The 21266-nt window shown below is 39.7% G+C and overlaps 1 protein-coding gene across 1 annotated transcript in view; it reads left to right on the top strand.

Annotated features, from left to right (window-relative positions):
• Positions 1-21266, top strand: part of LOC110493468 (metal transporter CNNM2) — a 100518-nt gene that overhangs the window by 66211 nt on the left and 13041 nt on the right. Inside the window, exons 2-4 of the mRNA XM_036949424.2 lie at positions 17727-17870; positions 18251-18388; positions 20519-20688. Coding sequence (XP_036805319.1) covers positions 17727-17870; positions 18251-18388; positions 20519-20688 — 452 coding nt within the window. The remainder of the gene's footprint in view (positions 1-17726; positions 17871-18250; positions 18389-20518; positions 20689-21266) is intronic.

The following is a 21266-nucleotide window of genomic DNA, read 5'->3' as shown; positions in this document are numbered from 1 at the left end:
TAAAAATGTTGAAAAGAATAATGGGCAAATGTTGCACAATCCAGGTGTGGAAATCTCTGAGAGACTTTTACCCAGAAAGACTCACAGCTGTAATCGCTGCCAACGGTGATGCTGCTGTGCGAATACTTTTGTCAATGAGATATTTCTGTATTTCATTTTCCATAAAATGCAAACCCTCAAATAAAAGGTGACGTTCTATACTGTCGCCTCACATGAAACATTTGATCTCAAATCCCAAAATGCAAGTGTACAGATATACAACTTTAAATTGTAGCTTCACTGTCCAAATACAGTGGGGCAAAAAAATATTTAGTCAACCACCAATTGTGCAAGTTCTCCCACTTAAAAAGATGAGAGAGGCCTGTAATTTTCATCATAGGTACACTTCAACTATGACAGACAAAATGAGAAAAAAAAGTCCAGAAAATCACATTGTAGGATTTTTAATTATTTATTTGCAAATTATGGTGGAAAATAAATATTTGGTCAATAACAAAAGTTTATCTCAATACTTTGTTACATACGCTTTGTTGGCAATGACAGAGGTCAAACGTTTTCTGTAAGTCTTCACAAGGTTTTCACACACTGTTGCTGGTATTTTGGCCCATTCCAAGTGTACCTATGATGAAAATTACAGGCATCTCTCATCTTTCTAAGTGGGAGAACTTGCACAATTGGTGGCTGACTAAATACTTTTTTGCCCCACTGTACATATGGAGGGTATGTGTATACCACAGGAGGTTGGTGAGGGGAGGTTGGACCATAATAATGGCTGTAACGGAGCAGAATGGAACGGCATCAAACACCTGGAAACTATGTGTTTGATGTACAGTATTTGATACCATTCCACTGGTATCAACCATTCCACTGGTACCATTCCACTGGTGTGTGACTCTCTGTCTCTCTCTGTGCTGTGTGTGTCTCTCTCTGTCTCTGTCACTATCCCTCACCGTGCTGTGTGTGTGTCTCTCTGTCTCTCTCTGTGCGGTGTATGTGTCTCTCTCTGTCTCTGTCACTATCCCTCTCTGTGCGGTGTGTGTGTCTCTCTCTGTGCGGTGTGTGTCTCTCTCTGTCTCTGTCACTATCCCTCTCTGTGCGGTGTGTGTGTCTCTCTCTGTGCGGTGTGTGTCTCTCTCTGTGCTGTGTGTGTCTCTCTCTGTCTCTGTCACTATCGCTCTCTGTGTGGTGTGTGTGTCTGTCTCTGTCACTATCCCTCTCTGTGCGGTATGTGTGTCTCTCTCTGTCTCTCTCTGTGCTGTGTGTCTCTCTCTCTCTCTGTCTCTGTCACTATCCCTCTCTGTGCGGTGTGTGTCTCTCTCTGTCTCTGTCACTATCCCTCTAAGTGCGGTGTGTGTCTCTCTCTGTCTCTCTCTGTGCTGTGTGTGTCTTTCTCTGTCTCTGTCACTATCCCTCACCGTGCTGTGTGTGTGTCTCTCTGTGCTGTGTGTACGTGTCTCTGTCTCTGTCTCTGTCCCTCTATGTGCTGTGTGTGTGTGTCTCTCTGTCTCTATCCCTCTATGTGCTGTGTGTATGTGTCTCTCTGTCTCTGTCCCTCTCTGTGCTGTGTGTACGTGTGTACTATCTGGTTTACAGGGGTTATATTGGTGTGTTGTGTTGGGAAGGCACTTTTAATTACTGCGGTGAGCTAAATCAGGGTCACACAGAGTGTTTCTTGGTAGTCTTAAAAAAATCTACTTTGAGACAAAGGTATACATACACCTTACACACATGGTTATAGGGTTAAAAAGAAGAAGACACCTGTACCATGTCAGATATAGAATTGAAATGTATTACATTTTGTGTTTGCATCCCAATATTACACTTTATGCACATCACAGAAGACTGGAATATACAGTGCCTTGCGAAAGTATTCGGCCCCCTTGAACTTTGCGACCTTTTGCCACATTTCAGGCTTCAAACATAAAGATATAAAACTTTATTTCTTTGTGAAGAATCAACAACAAGTGGGACACAATCATGAAGTGGAACGACATTTATTGGATATTTCAAACTTTTTTAACAAATCAAAAACTGAAAAATTGGGTGTGCAAAATTATTCAGCCCCTTTACTTTCAGTCCAGCAAACTCTCTCCAGAAGTTCAGTGAGGATCTCTGAATGATCCAATGTTGACCTAAATGACTAATGATCATAAATACAATCCACCTGTGTGTAATCAAGTCTCCGTATAAATGCACCTGCACTGAGGTCCGTTAAAAGCGCAGAGAGCATCATGAAGAACAAGGAACACACCAGGCAGGTCCGAGATACTGTTGTGAAGAAGTTTAAAGCCGGATTTGGATACAAAAAGATTTCCCAAGCTTTAAACATCCCAAGGAGCACTGTGCAAGCGATAATATTGAAATGGAAGGAGTATCAGACCACTGCAAATCTACCAAAACCTGGCCGTCCCTCTAAACTTTCAGCTCATACAAGGAGAAGACTGATCAGAGATGCAGCCAAGAGGCCCATGATCACTCTGGATTAACTGCAGAGATCTACAGCTGAGGTGGGAGACTCTGTCCATAGGACAACAATCAGTCGTATATTGCACAAATCTGGCCTTTATGGAAGAGTGGCAAGAAGAAAGCCATTTCTTAAAGATATCCATAAAAAGTGTCGTTTAAAGTTTGCCACAAGCCACCTGGGAGACACACCAAACATGTGGAAGAAGGTGCTCTGGTCAGATGAAACCAAAATTGAACTTTTTGGCAACAATGCAAAACGTTATGTTTGGCGTAAAAGCAACACAGCTCATCACCCTGAACACACCATCCCCACTGTCAAACATGGTGGTGGCAGCATCATGGTTTGGGCCTGCTTTTCTTCAGCAGGGACAGGGAAGATGGTTAAAATTGATGGGAAGATGGATGGAGCCAAATACAGGACCATTCTGGAAGAAAATCTGATGGAGTCTGCAAAAGACCTGAGACTGGGACGGAGATTTGTCTTCCAACAAGACAATGATCCAAAACATAAAGCAAAATCTACAATGGAATGGTTCAAAAATAAACATATCCAGGTGTTAGAATGGCCAAGTCAAAGTCCAGACCTGAATCCAATCGAGAATCTGTGGAAAGAACTGAAAACTGCTGTTCACAAATGCTCTCCATCCAACCTCACTGAGCTTGAGCTGTTTTGCAAGGAGGAATGGGAAAACATTTCAGTCTCTCGATGTGCAAAACTGATAGAGACATACCCCAAGCGACTTACAGCTGTAATCGCAGCAAAAGGTGGCGCTACAAAGTATTCACTTAAGGGGGCTGAATAATTTTGCACGCCCAATTTTTCAGTTTTTGATTTGTTAAAAAAGTTTGAAATATCCAATAAATGTCGTTCCACTTCATGATTGTGTCCCACTTGTTGTTGATTCTTCACAAAAACAGTTTTATATCTTTATGTTTGAAGCCTGAAATGTGGCAAAATGTCGCAAAGTTCAAGGGGGCCGAATACTTTCGCAAGGCACTGTACTGAACAAAAATATAAACCAACATTCAACGATTTTTCTGAATTCATATAAGAAAATCAGTCAATTTAAATAAATTCATTAGGCCCTAAATGACTACAGACTCATAGCCATGAAGTGCTTTGAAAGGCTGGTAATGGCTCACATCAACACCATTATCCCAGAAACCCTAGACCCACTCCAATTTGCATACCGCCCCAATTTGCATACCATCATCCACAGATGATGCAATCTCTATTGCACTCCACACTGCCCTTTCCCACCTGGACAAAAGGAACACCTATGTAAGAATGCTATTCATTGAATGCAGCTCAGCGTTCAACACCATAGTACCCTCAAAGCTCATCAATAAGCTAAGGACCCTGGGACTAAACACCTCCCTCTGCAACTGGATCCTGGAGTTCCTGATGGGCCGGCCCCAGGTGGTGAGGGTAGGTGGCAACACATCTGCCACGCTGATCCTCAACACTGGAGCTCCCCAGGGATGCGTGCTCAGTTCCCTCCTGTACTCCTTGTTCACCCACGACTGCATGGCCAGGCACGACACCAACACCATCATTAAGTTTGCAGACGACACAACAGTGGTAGGCCTGATCACCGACAACGACGAGACAGCCTATAGGGAGGAGGTCAGAGACCTGGCCGGGTGGTGCCAGAATAACAACCTATCCCTCAGCGTGATCAAGACAAAGGAGATGATTGTGGACTACAAGAAAAAGAGCACCGAGCACACCCCCATTCTCATTGACGGGGCTGTAGAGGAGCAGGTTGAGAGCTTCAAGTTCCTTGGCGTCCACATCACCAAAAACTAACATGGTCCAAACACACCAAGACAGTCGTGAAGAGGGCACGACAAAGCCTATTCCCCCTCAGGAGACTGAAAAGATTTGGCATGGGTCCTGAGATCCTCAAAAAGTTCTACAGCTGCAGCATTGAGAGCATCCTGACCGGTTACATCACTGCCTGGTACGGCATTTGCTCGGCCTCCGACCGCAAGGCACTACAGAGGGTAATGCGTACAGCCCAGTACATCACTGGGGCAAAGCTGCCTGCCATCCAGGACCTCTACACCAGGCGGTGTCAGAGGAAGGCCCTAAAAATTGTCAAAGACCCCAATCACCCCAGTCATAGACTGTTTCTCTCTACTACCGCATGGCAAGCGGTGCCGGAGTGCTAAGTCTAGGACAAAAAGGCTTCTCAACAGTTTTTACCCCCAAGCCATAAGACTCCTGAACAGGTAACCAAATGGTTACCCGAACTATTTGCATTGTGTGCCCCCCCTCCAACCCCTCTTTTACGCTGCTGCTACTCTCTGTTTATCTTATATGCATAGTCACTTTAACTGTACATTCATGTACATACTATTTCAATTGGCCCGACCAACCAGTGCTCCCGGCACATTGGCTAACCTGGCTATCTGCGTTGTGTCTCACCACCCACCACCCGCCAATCCCTCTTTTTACGCGTCTGCTACTCTCTGTTCATCATATATGCATTGTCACTTTAACCATACCTACATGTACATACTACCTCAATAAGCCTGACTAACAGGTGTCTGTATATAGCCTTGCTACTCTTATTTTCAAATGTCTTTTTACTGTTGTTTTATTTCTTTACTTACCTACACACACACACACACACACCTTTTTTTTGCACTATTGGTTAGAGCCTGTAAGTAAGCATTTCACTGTAAGGTCTATCTATACATGTTGTATTCTGCGCATGTGACAAATACACTTTGATCTATGGATTTCACATTCAGGGCAGGGGCGCAGCCATGGGTGGGAGGGCATAGGCCCACCCACTTGGGTGCCAGGCCCAGCCAATCAAAATTAGTTTTTCCCCATAAAAGGGCTTTATTACAGGCAGAAATTCTCCTTAGTTTCATCAGCTGTCTGGGTGGCTGGTATGTCTGGGTGGCTGTTATCAGATGATCCCGCAGGTGAAGAAGCCGGATGTTGAGGTCCTGGGCTAGCGTGGTTACACGTGGTCTGCTGTTATGAGCTGGTTAGACTTACTGCCAAATTCTCTAAAATGACGTTGGAGGCGGCTTATGGTAGAGAAATTAACATTAAATTCTCTGGCAACAGCTTTGGTGGACATTCCTGCAGTCAGCATGCCAATTGCATGCACCCTCAAAACTTGAGGAATCTGTGGCATGGTGTGTACCAAAACTGCACATTTTAGAGTGGCCTTTTATTTTCCCTAGCACAAGGTGCACCTGTGTAATGATCATGCTGTTTTATCAGCTTCTTGATATTCCACACCTGTCAGGTGGATGGATTCTCTTGTTAAAGGAGAAATGCTCACTAACAGGGATGGAAACAAATTTGTGCACAAGTTTTGAAAGAAATAAGCTTTTTGTGCGTATTTGAACTTCTCTGCAATCTTTTATGAAACATGGGACCAACACTTTACATGTTGCGTTTATATATTTTTTTCAGTATATAACAAAGCTTTTGGACATAGAAACACCATATTTTCTGATTTGTTTTATTTTTATAATGAAGAATAATATGAATAACATTCCACAATGAGGTTAGTAGGTAATTTGACTGCAGGAAAGGGCTACATTAACACACATTCCAGGGTTGGTTTCTACTCGACCTGCAACACCTGTGTAATTGGAGTGCTTTCCCTCTTATCAACATGGAGCTGTTCTTCTGTTTTCCAACTTCCTCAGGTGCTCAGAGTAACACAGTGTAGAGGGATTGTTGCTGAAGTACTTGACTGGATCCATTTACTCCATTGAGGGACCAGAGTGAGAGAGAGAGAGAGAGAGAGAGAGAGAGAGAGAGAGAGAGAGAGAGAGAGAGAGAGAGAGAGAGAGAGAGAGAGAGAGAGAGAGAGGGAGAGAGAGTCCTTAGTATTTAAACTATGCCCTATCTGCATCTAAACGACCCCACAAGCTCCAAGACAATCTGATCACACAGTAGTGGCTTCGGTCAGTGAGAATATCGCCCGGGAGGGCGGGAACGGAAACTTCATTTTCTGGGCTAATATTAGCCCGGGCCAGGCCTCCTCTGGAAAATTCCTTTTAAATGATCACTCGCTGAGAAAAGGCAAAGAATTTGTTTAGCGTTTTGGTTGACAGTATTTTGCATGGAGGGGTTTTTGCAGACAGTGGCTGTGTAGTAGAGGGTCCTGGGAAAGCAGATGTGGGTTAAGGTTTCTTTCCATCAGATGACCAATGGAACGATTGTCATTGCTGTGTGCCAGACAGTAGAACATTGTTTCTTATTTTATACTGATTGATAGAGATCAATACAGTCACGTTATAGGCCAAGAACTTGACATCATAGTAGGCTACTGTATTACTAGTGCTACCATCTCACTGTTACTACTGTATTACTAGTGTTACCATCTCACTGGTACTACTGTATTACTAGTGTTACTATGTTACTGTTACTACTGTATTACTAGTGTTACCATCTCACTGTTACTACTGTATTACCATCTGTGTTACCATCTCACTGTTACTACTATATTACTAGTGTTACCATCTCACTGTTACTACTGTATTACTAGTGTTACCATCTCACTGGTATTACTAGTGTTACCATCTCACTGTTACTACTGTATTACTAGTGCTACCATCTCACTGTTACTACTGTATTACTAGTGTTACCATCTCACTGGTACTACTGTATTACTAGTGTTACTATGTTACTGTTACTACTGTATTACTAGTGTTACCATCTCACTGTTACTACTGTATTACTAGTGTTACCATCTCACTGTTACTACTATATTACTAGTGTTACCATCTCACTGTTACTACTGTATTACTAGTGTTACCATCTCACTGGTATTACTAGTGTTACCATCTCACTGTTACTACTGTATTACTAGTGTTACCATCTCACTGTTACTACTATATTACTAGTGTTACCATCTCACTGTTACTACTGTATTACTAGTGTTACTATGTTACTGTTACTACTGTATTACTAGTGTTACTATGTTACTGTTACTACTGTATTACTAGTGTTACTATGTTACTGTTACTACTGTTATTACTAGTGTTACCATCTCACTGTTACTACTGTATTACTAGTGTTACCATCTCACTGTTACTACTGTATTACTAGTGTTACCATCTCACTGGTACTACTGTATTACTAGTGTTACTGTGTTACTGTTACTACTGTATTACTAGTGTTACTGTGTTACTGTTACTACTGTATTACTAGTGTTACTATGTTACTGTTACTACTGTATTACTAGTGTTACTATGTTACTGTTACTACCATAATACTAGTGTTACTGTCTTACTGTTACTACTGTATTACTAGTGTTACTGTGTTACTGTTACTACTGTATTACTAGTGTTACTATGTTAATGTTACTACTGTATTACTAGTGTTACTATGTTACTGCTACTACTGTATTACTAGTGTTACTGTGTTACTGTTACTACCATAATACTAGTGTTACTGTGTTACTGTTACTACTGTATTACTAGTGTTACTATGTTAATGTTACTACTGTATTACTAGTGGTATCATCTCACTGTTACTACTGTATTACTAATGTTACCATCTCACTGGTACTACTGTATTACTAGTGTTACTGTGTTACTGTTACTACTGTATTACTAGTGTTACTATGTTACTGTTACTACTGTATTACTAGTGTTACTATGTTACTGTTACTACTGTTATTACTAGTGTTACCATCTCACTATTACTACTGTATTACTAGTGTTACCATCTCACTGTTACTACTGTATTACTAGTGTTACCATCTCACTGGTACTACTGTATTACTAGTGTTACTGTGTTACTGTTACTACTGTATTACTAGTGTTACTATGTTACTGTTACTACTGTAATACTGGTGTTACTATGTTACTGTTACTACTGTATTACTAGTGTTATCATCTCACTGGTACTACTGTATTACTAGTGTTACTATGTTACTGTTACTACTATATTACTAGTGTTATCATCTCACTGTTACTACTGTATTACTAGTGTTACTATGTTACTGTTACTACCGTAATACTAGTGTTACTGTGTTACTGTTACTACTGTATTACTAGTGTTACTGTGTTACTGTTACTACTGTATTACTAGTGTTACTATGTTAATGTTACTACTGTATTACTAGTGTTATCATCTCACTGTTACTAGTGTATTACTAGTGTTACTATGTTACTGTTACTACTGTATTACTAGTGTTACTGTGTTACTGTTACTACTGTATTACCAGTGTTACTATGTTACTGTAACTACTATATTACTAGTGTTATCATCTCACTGTTACTACTGTATTACTAGTGTTATCATCTCACTGTTACTACTGTATTACTAGTGTTACCATCTCACTGTTACTACTGTATTACTGGTGTTATCATCTCACTGTTACTACTGTATTACTAGTGTTACTATGTTACTGTTACTACTATATTACCAGTGTTACTATGTTACTGTTACTACTGTATTACTAGTGTTATCATCTCACTGTTACTACTGTATTACTAGTGTTACTTTGTTTCTGTTACTACTGTATTACTAGTGTTATCATCTCACTGTTACTACTATATTACTAGTGTCACTATGTTAATGTTACTACTGTATTACTAGTGTTACTATGTTACTGCTACTACTGTATTACTAGTGTTACTGTGTTACTGTTACTACCATAATACTAGTGTTACTGTGTTACTGTTACTACTGTATTACTAGTGTTACTATGTTAATGTTACTACTGTATTACTAGTGTTATCATCTCACTGTTACTACTGTATTACTAATGTTACCATCTCACTGGTACTACTGTATTACTAGTGTTACTGTGTTACTGTTACTACTGTATTACTAGTGTTACTATGTTACTGTTACTACTGTATTACTAGTGTTACTATGTTACTGTTACTACTGTTATTACTAGTGTTACCATCTCACTATTACTACTGTATTACTAGTGTTACCATCTCACTGTTACTACTGTATTACTAGTGTTACCATCTCACTGGTACTACTGTATTACTAGTGTTACTGTGTTACTGTTACTACTGTATTACTAGTGTTACTATGTTACTGTTACTACTGTAATACTGGTGTTACTATGTTACTGTTACTACTGTATTACTAGTGTTATCATCTCACTGGTACTACTGTATTACTAGTGTTACTATGTTACTGTTACTACTATATTACTAGTGTTATCATCTCACTGTTACTACTGTATTACTAGTGTTACTATGTTACTGTTACTACTATATTACTAGTGTTACTATGTTACTGTTACTACTGTATTACTAGTGTTGCTGTGTTACTACTGTATTACTAGTGTTACTATCTTACTGTTACTTCTGTATTACTAGTCTTACCATCTCACTGTTACTACTGTGTTACTGGTGTTACTATGTTACTGTTACTACTGTATTACTAGTGTTACTGTTACTACTGTTTTACTAGTGCTACTGCGTTACTGTTACTAATGTATTACTAGTGTTACTATGTTACTGTTACTACTGTATTAACTAGTGTTACTATGTTACTGTTACTACTCTATTACTAGTGTTACTATGTTACTGTTACTACTGTATTACTAGTGTTGCTATGTTACTGTTACTACTGTATTACTAGTGTTATCATCTCACTGTTACTACTATATTACTAGTGTTACTATGTTACTGTTACTACTATATTACTAGTGTTATCATCTTACTGTTACTACTGTATTACTAGTGTTACTATGTTACTGTTACTACCGTAATACTAGTGTTACTGTGTTACTGTTACTACTGTATTACTAGTGTTACTGTGTTACTGTTACTACTGTATTACTAGTGTTACTATGTTAATGTTACTACTGTATTACTAGTGTTATCATCTCACTGTTACTACTGTATTACTAGTGTTACTATGTTACAGTTACTACTGTATTACTAGTGTTACTGTGTTACTGTTACTACTGTATTACCAGTGTTACTATGTTACTGTTACTACTATATTACTAGTGTTATCATCTCACTGTTACTACTGTATTACTAGTGTTATCATCTCACTGTTACTACTGTATTACTAGTGTTACTATGTTACTGTTACTACCGTAATACTAGTGTTACTGTCTTACTGTTACTACTGTATTACTAGTGTTACTGTGTTACTGTTACTACTGTATTACTAGTGTTATCATCTCACTGTTACTGCTGTATTACTAGTGTTACCATCTCACTGTTACTACTGTATTACTGGTGTTATCATCTCACTGTTACTACTGTATTACTAGTGTTACTATGTTACTGTTACTACTATATTACTAGTGTTACTATGTTACTGTTACTACTGTATTACTAGTGTTATCATCTCACTGTTACTACTGTATTACTAGTGTTACTATGTTACTGTTACTACTGTATTACTAGTGTTATCATCTCACTGTTACTACTATATTACTAGTGTCACTATGTTACTGTTACTACTGTATTACTAGTGTTAACATCTCACTGTTACTACTGTATTACTAGTGTTACTATGTTAATGTTACTACTGTATTACTAGTGTTATCATCTCACTGTTACTACTGTATTACTAGTGTTACCATCTCACGGTTACTACTGTATTACTAGTGTTACTATGTTACTGTTACTACTGTATTACTAGTGTTACTATGTTACTGTTACTACTGTATTACTAGTGTTATCATATCACGGTTACTACTGTAATACTAGTGGTACCCTGTTACTCTTACTACTGTATTACTAGTGTTACTATGTTACTGTTACTACTGTATTACTAGTGTTAACATCTCACTGTTACCACTGTATTACTAGTGTTACTATCTCACTGGTACTACTGTATTACTAGTGTTACTATGTTACTGTTACTACTGTATTACTAGTGTTACCATCTCACTGTTACTACTGTATTACTAGTGTTACTATGTTAATGTTACTACTGTATTACTAGTGTTATCAACTCACTGTTACCACTGTATTACTAGTGTTACCATCTCACTGTTACTACTGTATTACTAGTGTTACTATGCTACTGTTACTACTGTATTACTAGTGTTACCATCTCACTGTTACTACTGTATTACTAGTGTTACTATGTTACTATGACTACTGTATTACTAGTGTTATCATCTCACGGTTACTACTGTAATACTAGTGTTACTATGTTACTCTTACTACTGTATTACTAGTGTTACTATCTCAATGTTACTACTGTATTACTAGTGTTACTACGTTACTGTTACTACTGTATTACTAGTGTTACTATGTTACTGTTACTACTGTAATACTAGTGTTACTATGTTACTGCTACTACTGTATTACTAGTGTTACCATCTCACTGTTACTACTTTATTACTAGTGTTACTATGTTACTGTTACTACTGTATTACTAGTGTTACCATCTCACTGTTACTACTGTATTACTAGTGTTACCATCTCACTGTTACTACTGTATTACTAGTGTTACTATGTTACTGTTACTACTGTATCACTAGTGTTACTATGTTAATGTTACTACTGTATTACTAGTGTTACCATCTCACTGTTACTACTGTATTACTAGTGTCACTATGTTACTGTTACTACTGTATTACTAGTGTTAACATCTCACTGTTACTACTGTAATACTAGTGTTACTATGTTACTCTTACTACTGTATTACTAGTGTTACTATCTCAATGTTACTACTGTATTACTACTGTTACTATGTTACTGTTACTACTGTATTACTAGTGTTACCATCTCACTGTTACTACTGTATTACTAGTGTTACCATCTCACTGTTACTACTGTATTACTAGTGTTACTATGTTACTGTTACTACTGTATTACTAGTGTTACTATGTTAATGTTACTACTGTATTACTAGTGTTATCAACTCACTGTTACCACTGTATTACTAGTGTTACCATCTCACTGTTACTACTGTATTACTAGTGTTACTATGCTACTGTTACTACTGTATTACTAGTGTTACCATCTCACTGTTGCCACTGTATTACTAGTGTTACTATGTTACTGTTACTACTGTATTACTAGTGTTACTATGTTACTGTTACTACTGTATTACTAGTGTTACCATCTCACTGTTACTACTGTATTACTAGTGTTACCATCTCACTGTTACTACTGTATTACTAGTGTTACTATGTTACTGTTACTACTGTATTACTAGTGTTACTATGTTAATGTTACTACTGTATTACTAGTGTTATCAACTCACTGTTACCACTGTATTACTAGTGTTACCATCTCACTGTTACTACTGTATTACTAGTGTTACTATGCTACTGTTACTACTGTATTACTAGTGTTACCATCTCACTGTTGCCACTGTATTACTAGTGTTACTATGTTACTGTTACTACTGTATTACTAGTGTTACTATGTTACTGTTACTACTGTATTACTAGTGTTACTGTGTTACTGTTACTACTGTGTTGCTAGTGTTACCATATCACTGTTGCTACTGTGTTACTAGTGTTACTATGTTACTGTTACTACTGTATTACTAGTGTTACTATGTTACTGTTACTACTGTATTACTAGTGTTACCATCTCACTGTTACTACTGTATTACTAGTGTTACTATGTTACTGTTACTACTGTATTACTAGTGTTACTATCTCACTGTTACTACTGTATTACTAGTGTTACTATGTTACTGTTACTACTGTATTACTAGTGTTGCTGTGTTACTACTGTATTACTAGTGTTACTATCTTACTGTTACTTCTCTATTACTAGTCTTACCATCTCACTGTTACTACTGTGTTACTGGTGTTACTATGTTACTGTTACTACTGTATTACTAGTGTTACTGTTACTGTTACTACTGTATTACTAGTGCTACTGCGTTACTAATGTATTACTAGTGTTACTATGTTACTGTTACTACTGTATTAACTAGTGTTACTATGTTACTGTTACTACTGTATTACTAGTGTTACTATGTTACTGTTACTACTGTATTACTAGTGTTATCATCTCACTGTTACTACTGTATTACTAGTGTTTCTATGTTACTGTTACTACTGTATTACTAGTGTTATCATCTCACTGTTACTACTGTATTACTAGTGTTACTATGTTACTGTTACTACTGTAATACTAGTGTTACTATGTTACTGTTACTGCTGTATTACTAGTGTTACTATCTCACTGTTACTACTGTATTACTACTGTTACTATGTTACTGTTACTACTGTATTACTAGTGTTACTATGTTACTGTTACAACTGTATTACTAGTGTTATCATCTCACTGTTACTACTGTATTAATAGTGTTTCTATGTTACTGTTACTACTGTATTACTAGTGTTACTATGTTACTGTTACTACTGTATTACTAGTGTTACCATCTCACTGTTACTACTGTATTACTAGTGTTACTATGTTACTGTTACTACTGTATTACTAGTGTTACCATCTCACTGTTACTACTGTATTACTAGTGTTACTATGTTACTGTTACTACTGTATTACTTGTGTTACTATGTTACTGTTACTACTGTATTACTAGTGTTGCTGTGTTACTACTGTATTACTAGTGTTACTATGTTACTGTTACTACTGTATTACTAGTGTTACCATCTCACTGTTACTACTGTGTTACTGGTGTTACTATGTTACTGTTACTACTGTATTACTAGTGTTACTGTTACTGTTACTACTGTATTACTAGTGCTACTGCGTTACTAATGTATTACTAGTGTTACTATGTTACTGTTACTACTGTATTAACTAGTGTTACTATGTTACTGTTACTACTGTATTACTAGTGTTACTATGTTACTGTTACTACTGTATTACTAGTGTTGCTATGTTACTGTTACAACTGTATTACTAGTGTTATCATCTCACTGTTACTACTGTATTACTAGTGTTACTATGTTACTGTTACTACTGTAATACTAGTGTTACTATGTTACTGTTACTACTGTATTACTAGTGTTACTATGTTACTGTTACTACTGTATTACTAGTGTTACTATGTTACTGTTACTACTGTATTACTAGTGTTGCTATGTTACTGTTACAACTGTATTACTAGTGTTATCATCTCACTGTTACTACTGTATTACTAGTGTTACTATGTTACTGTTACTACTGTATTACTAGTGTTACTATGTTACTGTTACTACTGTATTACTAGTGTTGCTATGTTACTGTTACAACTGTATTACTAGTGTTATCATCTCACTGTTACTACTGTATTACTAGTGTTACTATGTTACTGTTACTACTGTAATACTAGTGTTACTATGTTACTGTTACTGCTGTATTACTAGTGTTACTATCTCACTGTTACTACTGTATTACTACTGTTACTATGTTACTGTTACTACTGTATTACTAGTGTTACTATGTTACTGTTACTACTGTGTTACTAGTGTTACCATCTCACTGTTGCTACTGTGTTACTAGTGTTATCATCTCACTGTTACTACTGTATTACTAGTGGTACTATGTTACTGTTACTACTGTAATACTAGTGTTACTATGTTACTGTTACTACTGTATTACTAGTGTTACCATCTCGCTGTTACTACTGTATTACTAGTGTTACTATGTTTCTGTTACTACTGTATTACTAGTGTTACTATGTTACTGTTACTACTGTATTACTAGTGTTACTATGTTACTGTTACTACTGTATTGCTAGTGTTACTTTCTCACTGTTACCACTGTATTACTACTGCTACTATGTTACTGTTGCTACTGTATTATTAGTGTTACTTTCTCACTGTTACTACTGTATTACTAGTGTTACTATGTTACTGTTACTATTCTATTACTAGTGTTACCATCTCACTGTTACTACTGTATTACTAGTGTTTCTATGTTACTGTTACTACTGTATTACTAGTGTTACTCTCTCACTGTTACTACTGTATTACTAGTGTTACTATGTTACTGTTACTACTGTATTACTAGTGTTGCTGTGTTACTACTGTATTACTAGTGTTACTGTTACTTATGTATTACTAGTCTTACCATCTCACGGTTACTACTGTGTTACTAGTGTTACTATGTTACTGTTACTACTGTATTACTAGTGTTACTGTGTTACTGTTACCAATGTATTACTGGTTATACTATGTTACTGTTACTACTGTATTACTAGTGTTACTATGTTACTGTTACTACTGTATTACTTGTGTTAATATGTTAATGTTACTACTGTATTACTAGTGTTACTATGTTACTGTTACTACTGTATTACTGGTGTTACTAGGTTAATGTTACTACTGTATTGCTAGTGTTACCATCTCACTGTTACTACTGTATTACTAGTGAGACTATGTTACTCACTGTTACTTTCTGCAAGTTTTTATGAAGTTGCAAACCTCAAAGCATATGCCCAGTATGTTCATACGTATTTTATGGTCAAATCATTTTTTTAAATATTTTTTTTACTATTTGTCATTTGCATAATTATTCAGACCCATTAATCAATACTTTGTTGAAGCACACTTGGCAACGATTTAAGCCTTGAGTCTTAGGTATAATGCTACAAGCTTGGCACACCTGTATTTAGGGAGTTTCTCTCATTCTTCTCTGCAGATCCTCTCAAACTCTGTCAGGTTGGATGGGGAGTTTCACTGCACAGCTATTCTCAGGTCTCTCCAGAAATGTTCGATCGGGTTAAAGTCTGGGCTCTGGCTGGGCCACTCAAGGACATTCAGAGACTTGTCCCGAAGCCACTCCTGTGTTCTCTTGGCTGTGTGCTTAGGGTCATTGTCCTGTTGGAAGGTGAACCTTTGCCCCAGTCTGAGCAGGTTTTCATCAAGGAGCTCTCTGTACTTTGCTCTGTTCATCTTTGCCTTGATCTTGACTAGTCTCCCAGTCCCATTCCGCTGAAAAATGGATGGTGCCAGGTTTCCTCCATACATGACGCTTGGCATTCAGGCCAAAGAGTTCAATCTTGATTTCATCAGACCAGATAATCTTGTTTCTCATGGTCTGAGAGTCCTTTAGGTGCCTTTTGGCAAACTCCAAGTGGGCTGTCATGTGCCTTTTACTGAGGATTGGCTTCTGTTTGGCCACTCTTCCATTAAGGCCTGATTGGTGGAGTGCTACAGAGATGGTTGTCCTTCTGGAAGGTTCTCCCATCCCCACAGTAGAACTCTGGAGCTCGATCAGAGTGACCATCGGGTTCTTGGTCACCTCCCTGACCAAGGCCCTTCTCCCCTGATTGGTCAGTTTGGCCAGGTGACCAGCTCTAGGAATAGTCTTGGTGGTTCCAAACTTCTTACATTTAAGAATGATGGAGGCCACTGTGTTCTTGGGAACCTTCAATGCTGGAGGACATTTTTGGTACCCTTCCCAAGATCTGTGCCTTGACACAATCCTGTCTCTGATCTCTATGGACAATTCCTTCGACCTCATGGCTTGGTTTTTGCTCTGACATACACTGTCAACTGTGGGACCTTATATAGACAGGTGTGTGCCTTTCCAAATCATGTCCAATCAATTGAATTTACCACAGGTGGACTCCAATCAAGTTGTAGAAACATTTAAATGATGATCAATGGAAACAGGATGCACCTGAGCTCAATTTTGAGTCTCATAGCAAAGGGTCTGAATACTTATGTAAATGAGTTATTTTTGTTATTTAAATTTTTTTTGCAAAAATGTCCAAAGACCTTTTCCCGTTTTGTCGTTATGGGGTATTGGGTGTACATTGATGAGAGGAATAAAATATGATGATGTATGATGCGTGCTTTATGACTTTACGCAATGTATCATTAAGCAGTGAGGCCTGTGGATGTGTGTTGAGTTGCCAAAAGACCTCGGCCAAGGGTTGTTCTTTTGTACGACGGAACACAGAGTACCTGGCCACAGTACTCGGAATACTGGCCATATACTACACACCTCTGAGATGCCTTATTGCTGTTATAAACTGTTTAACGACGTAAAAATATGTATTTCTTTGTCATACTTTCAGCCAATCAGCATTCCGGCCGCGAACCACCTGGTTTGTGATTAGTGATATATTGCATGAACAGAGAGCACTTGACCTCTATCCACTGAGTGTTCAAAAATCCCACCGTGTTCATAAGTTGACCTTAATAGCGTTGGAGACAGAGGCTCTTGCCGCACTTTATCACTGTGACCCAAACTTTACAACCTCTTAAATGTGTGTTCTATCGCTCTCTCTCTCTCTCTCTCTCTCTCTCTCTCTCTCTCTCTCTCTCTCTCTCTCTCTCTCTCTCTCTCTCTCTCTCTCTCTCTCTATCTCTGTCTCTCTATCTCTCCTTCTGTGTGTGTGTGTGTGTGTGTGTTAGGTAAATCCCACCTGGCCATAGTTCAGAGGGTGAACAACGAGGGTGAGGGGGACCCCTTCTACGAGGTCCTGGGCATCGTCACCCTGGAGGACATAATCGAGGAAATCATCAAGTCAGAGATCCTGGACGAGACAGACTTGTACAGTAGGTGCCCAAACTATTTACTTTGCGCACATTTTATTGAAATGAAGGGGTATCAATGTTTTCATTTTGAGTAACTTGAACCTGTTACCAGACCAGTACCACTTTATTATCTGCTGTAATGTAAGGTGCTACTGCAAAGGTTTATCTTCCAGGCAATTTACATTGTTTTATTGTTATGTTATGTCCAGTAATGTTTCACCGGCAACTCTGTTTCCCCCATTTTTTTTATTTTACATTGTACACACGTTGTCCATAGGGAAAGAATATAGTTGCTTGAAAATAAATTCCTTTGAGTAACTAAAGTTTATTCACCCTTGTACCTTTTCCTAAAAACAATTCCTCCCCTTTCATCCCCATTCCCCAATTCTTTCTCCCCTCAGCTGACAACAAAACGAAGAAGAAAATCACCCATCGTGAGCGGAAGCAGGATTTCTCAGCCTTCAAGCCCAACGACAGTGAAATGAAGGTTAAAATATCACCTCAGCTTCTGCTGGCAACCCTGCGTTACCTAGCAACAGGCAAGTGTGCACACTGCGTTGCTGCTTGACTTCCCCCAGTGTGCCCTCAGAACCCTGACTGTGGAACGTGTGTGTGTGTGTGTGTGTGTGTGTGTGTGTGTGTGTGTGTGTGTGTGTGTGTGTGGTGTGTGTGTGTGTGTGTGTGGAGAGGGCGAGAGTGTGTGTTTGAGTGTGTGTTTGCGACACGTGAATGTGTGTGTGTGGCGACAGTGTGTGTCTGAAACGAGAATGTGTGTTTGTGATGTACACGTGGGTGATTGTCTGAGAGGAGACACTAGGCCTCTGGGGAGCGCGGCAGGGGATGTCTGCACAGACTTTATATGGCTCAGTCTGAAAACATGGCCGACTATTTGCTTGCGTGTCATGTTCTCAGCGGTTGGGAGACTGGAGCATTTAGCTTGGAACACATACCACAATTTGTTTACACTACTTTCACGATGACATCACTTTCAACAGTTTGGCTGATTGCCGGGGTTCTCACAGAAGGCATGTCTACATGCCAGACCTGCATTCACATATGTTTGACATTCTTGATTGAGATGTGCTTGATTGAGCTTGCCTAGGGCAATGGGTTCGAATGGAATAGTCCCCAAAGTGCAAACCCCATTCCATCTGGCACTTCAGGCAGGCTAAAGCAAACAGGCTAAAACAAACAGGCTAAAACAAACAGGCTAAAGCTCAAAGCAGAACATTAGATCCAGATCAATATATGGCTGTGGTGCCAAGTGTTTAAAAGATTTTAAATACTATTAGAAAAATCCCATGGAACGTACAACTGGAACCACCGTGGAATGTCCCAGCTAGCTACCAGTAGTAAGGCACAGGTGATTAAAATATGTTGCATTTGTAGGGGATTTGGTGAGAACTTTGACCTAGCGAGCTGCTAAGCATCGCTTAAAGCTGTGGCCCCGCTGGCCCCTCTAAAGGAACTTTGGCTACCACCGTAGTGTGGTGGAGCAAGCTGCCAACTGAGACACTCTGGTGTCAGGGGCAAGATTGGTTAACCTTTTTTACCTTGACCAATGAGAGTACTGATAGAGTATGGGGAGAATCAGGTTGAGCCTGTGTGCAATACACGTGATTATAGTCAATTTACCGTGGAGACGGTGATAATGAGGTGATATGGTAAATGCAAGAGAGGGAGTGTTTTTTTTTATTTATTATTATTATTTTTTTTATTTTACCCCTTTTTCTCCCCAATTTCGTGGTATCCAATTGTTTAGTAGCTACTATCTTGTCTCATTGCTACAACTCCCGTACGGGCTCGGGAGAGACGAAGGCTGAATGTCATGCGTCCTCCAATACACAACCCAACCAGCCGTACTGCTTCTTAACACAGCGCGCATCCAACCTGGAAGCCAGCCGCACCAATGCGCCGGAGGAAACACCGTGCACCTGGCCACCTTGGTTAGCGCGCACTGCGCCCGGCCCGCCACAGGAGTCACTGGTGCGCGATGAGACAAGGAGATCCCTACCGACCAATCCCTCCCTAACCCGGACGACACTAGGCCAATTATGCGTCGCCCCACGGACCTCCCGGTCGCGGCCGGTTACGACAGAGCCTGGGCGCGAACCCAGGGACTCTGATGGCACAGCTGGCGCTGCAGTACAGCGCCCTTAACCACTGCGCCACCCGGGAGGCCCGAGAGGGAGTGTGTTTTTACATGGAATTCTATTGTTGATATGGTATTGTAGGGTATTACATCACAACATCTTGTGTCTTACCACTGCATCTTGTTGTCTTGTACAATGTTGTATTTTGGTCTATATTGGTCAATTTGTTCTTAAATTATCTATCGCTCTCTCTCTCTCTCTCTCTCTCTCTCTCTCTCTCTAACTCTCTCTCTCCATCGCTCTCTCTGACTCTCTCCCTCTCTCTCTCTGACTCTCTCTCTCTGACTCTCTCTCTCTCCCTCTGTCTCTCTCTGACTCTCTCTCTCTCTGACTCTCTCTCCCCTCTCTCTCTCTCTCTCTCTCTCTCTCTGACTCTCTCTGACTGTCTCTCCCCCTCTTTCTCTCTCTCTCTCTCTCTCTGACTCTCTCTCTCCCCCTCTCTTTCTCTCTCTCTCTCTCTCTCTCTCTTTCTTTCTCTCTTGCCATCTCTCTCTCTCCATCCATCCCCCTCTCCAGAGGTGGAGTCGTTCGGGCCGGTGCAGATGTCAGAGAAGATCCTGCTGCGTCTGCTCAAACACCCCAACGTGATCCAGGAGCTGAAGTACGACGAGAAAAACAAGAGAGCACCGGAGCACTACCTCTTCCACAGGAACAAGCCTGTGGACTACTTCATACTAATCCTGCAGGTCAGTACCGAGCCACGCCATTGGGCCAGAGGTTAGTACGGGGCCACGCTATTGGGGCACTCACAAACACTGATTTTGCAGATAGCAGATATTTTACTTGCAGTGATTGTGATGCTGTATGTAGTTGTACAATGACAGCAGTGACAAATGTAGAGCGGGGCCACGCTATCGGGCCAGGTCAGTAATGGGCCACACTATCGGGCCAGGTCAGAAATGGGCCACACTATCGGGCCAGGTCAGTAATGGGCCACACTATCGGGCCAGGTCAGAAATGGGCCACACTATCGGGCCAGGTCAGAAATGGGCCACACTATCGGGCCAGGTCAGTAATGGGCCACACTATCGGGCCAGGTCAGAAATGGGCCACACTATCGGGCCAGGTCAGTAATGGCCCACACTATCGGGCCAGGTCAGTAATGGGCCACACTATCGGGCCAGGTCAGTAATGGGCCACACTATCGGGCCAGGTCAGAAATGGGCCACACTATCGGGCCAGGTCAGTAATGGGCCACACTATCGGGCCAGGTCAGAAATGGACCATGCTATTGGGAGACGGTCACTACACTCTTCAGCTGTTG

The sequence above is a fragment of the Oncorhynchus mykiss genome, chromosome 17 (assembly GCF_057628025.1).
Source record: "Oncorhynchus mykiss isolate SJ-2025 chromosome 17, ASM5762802v1, whole genome shotgun sequence".
In the NCBI taxonomy this organism is placed as follows: Eukaryota; Metazoa; Chordata; class Actinopteri; order Salmoniformes; family Salmonidae; genus Oncorhynchus; species Oncorhynchus mykiss.
The sequence above is the reverse complement of the archived record's forward strand: the minus strand, read 5'-3'. Positions and strand labels throughout refer to the sequence as shown.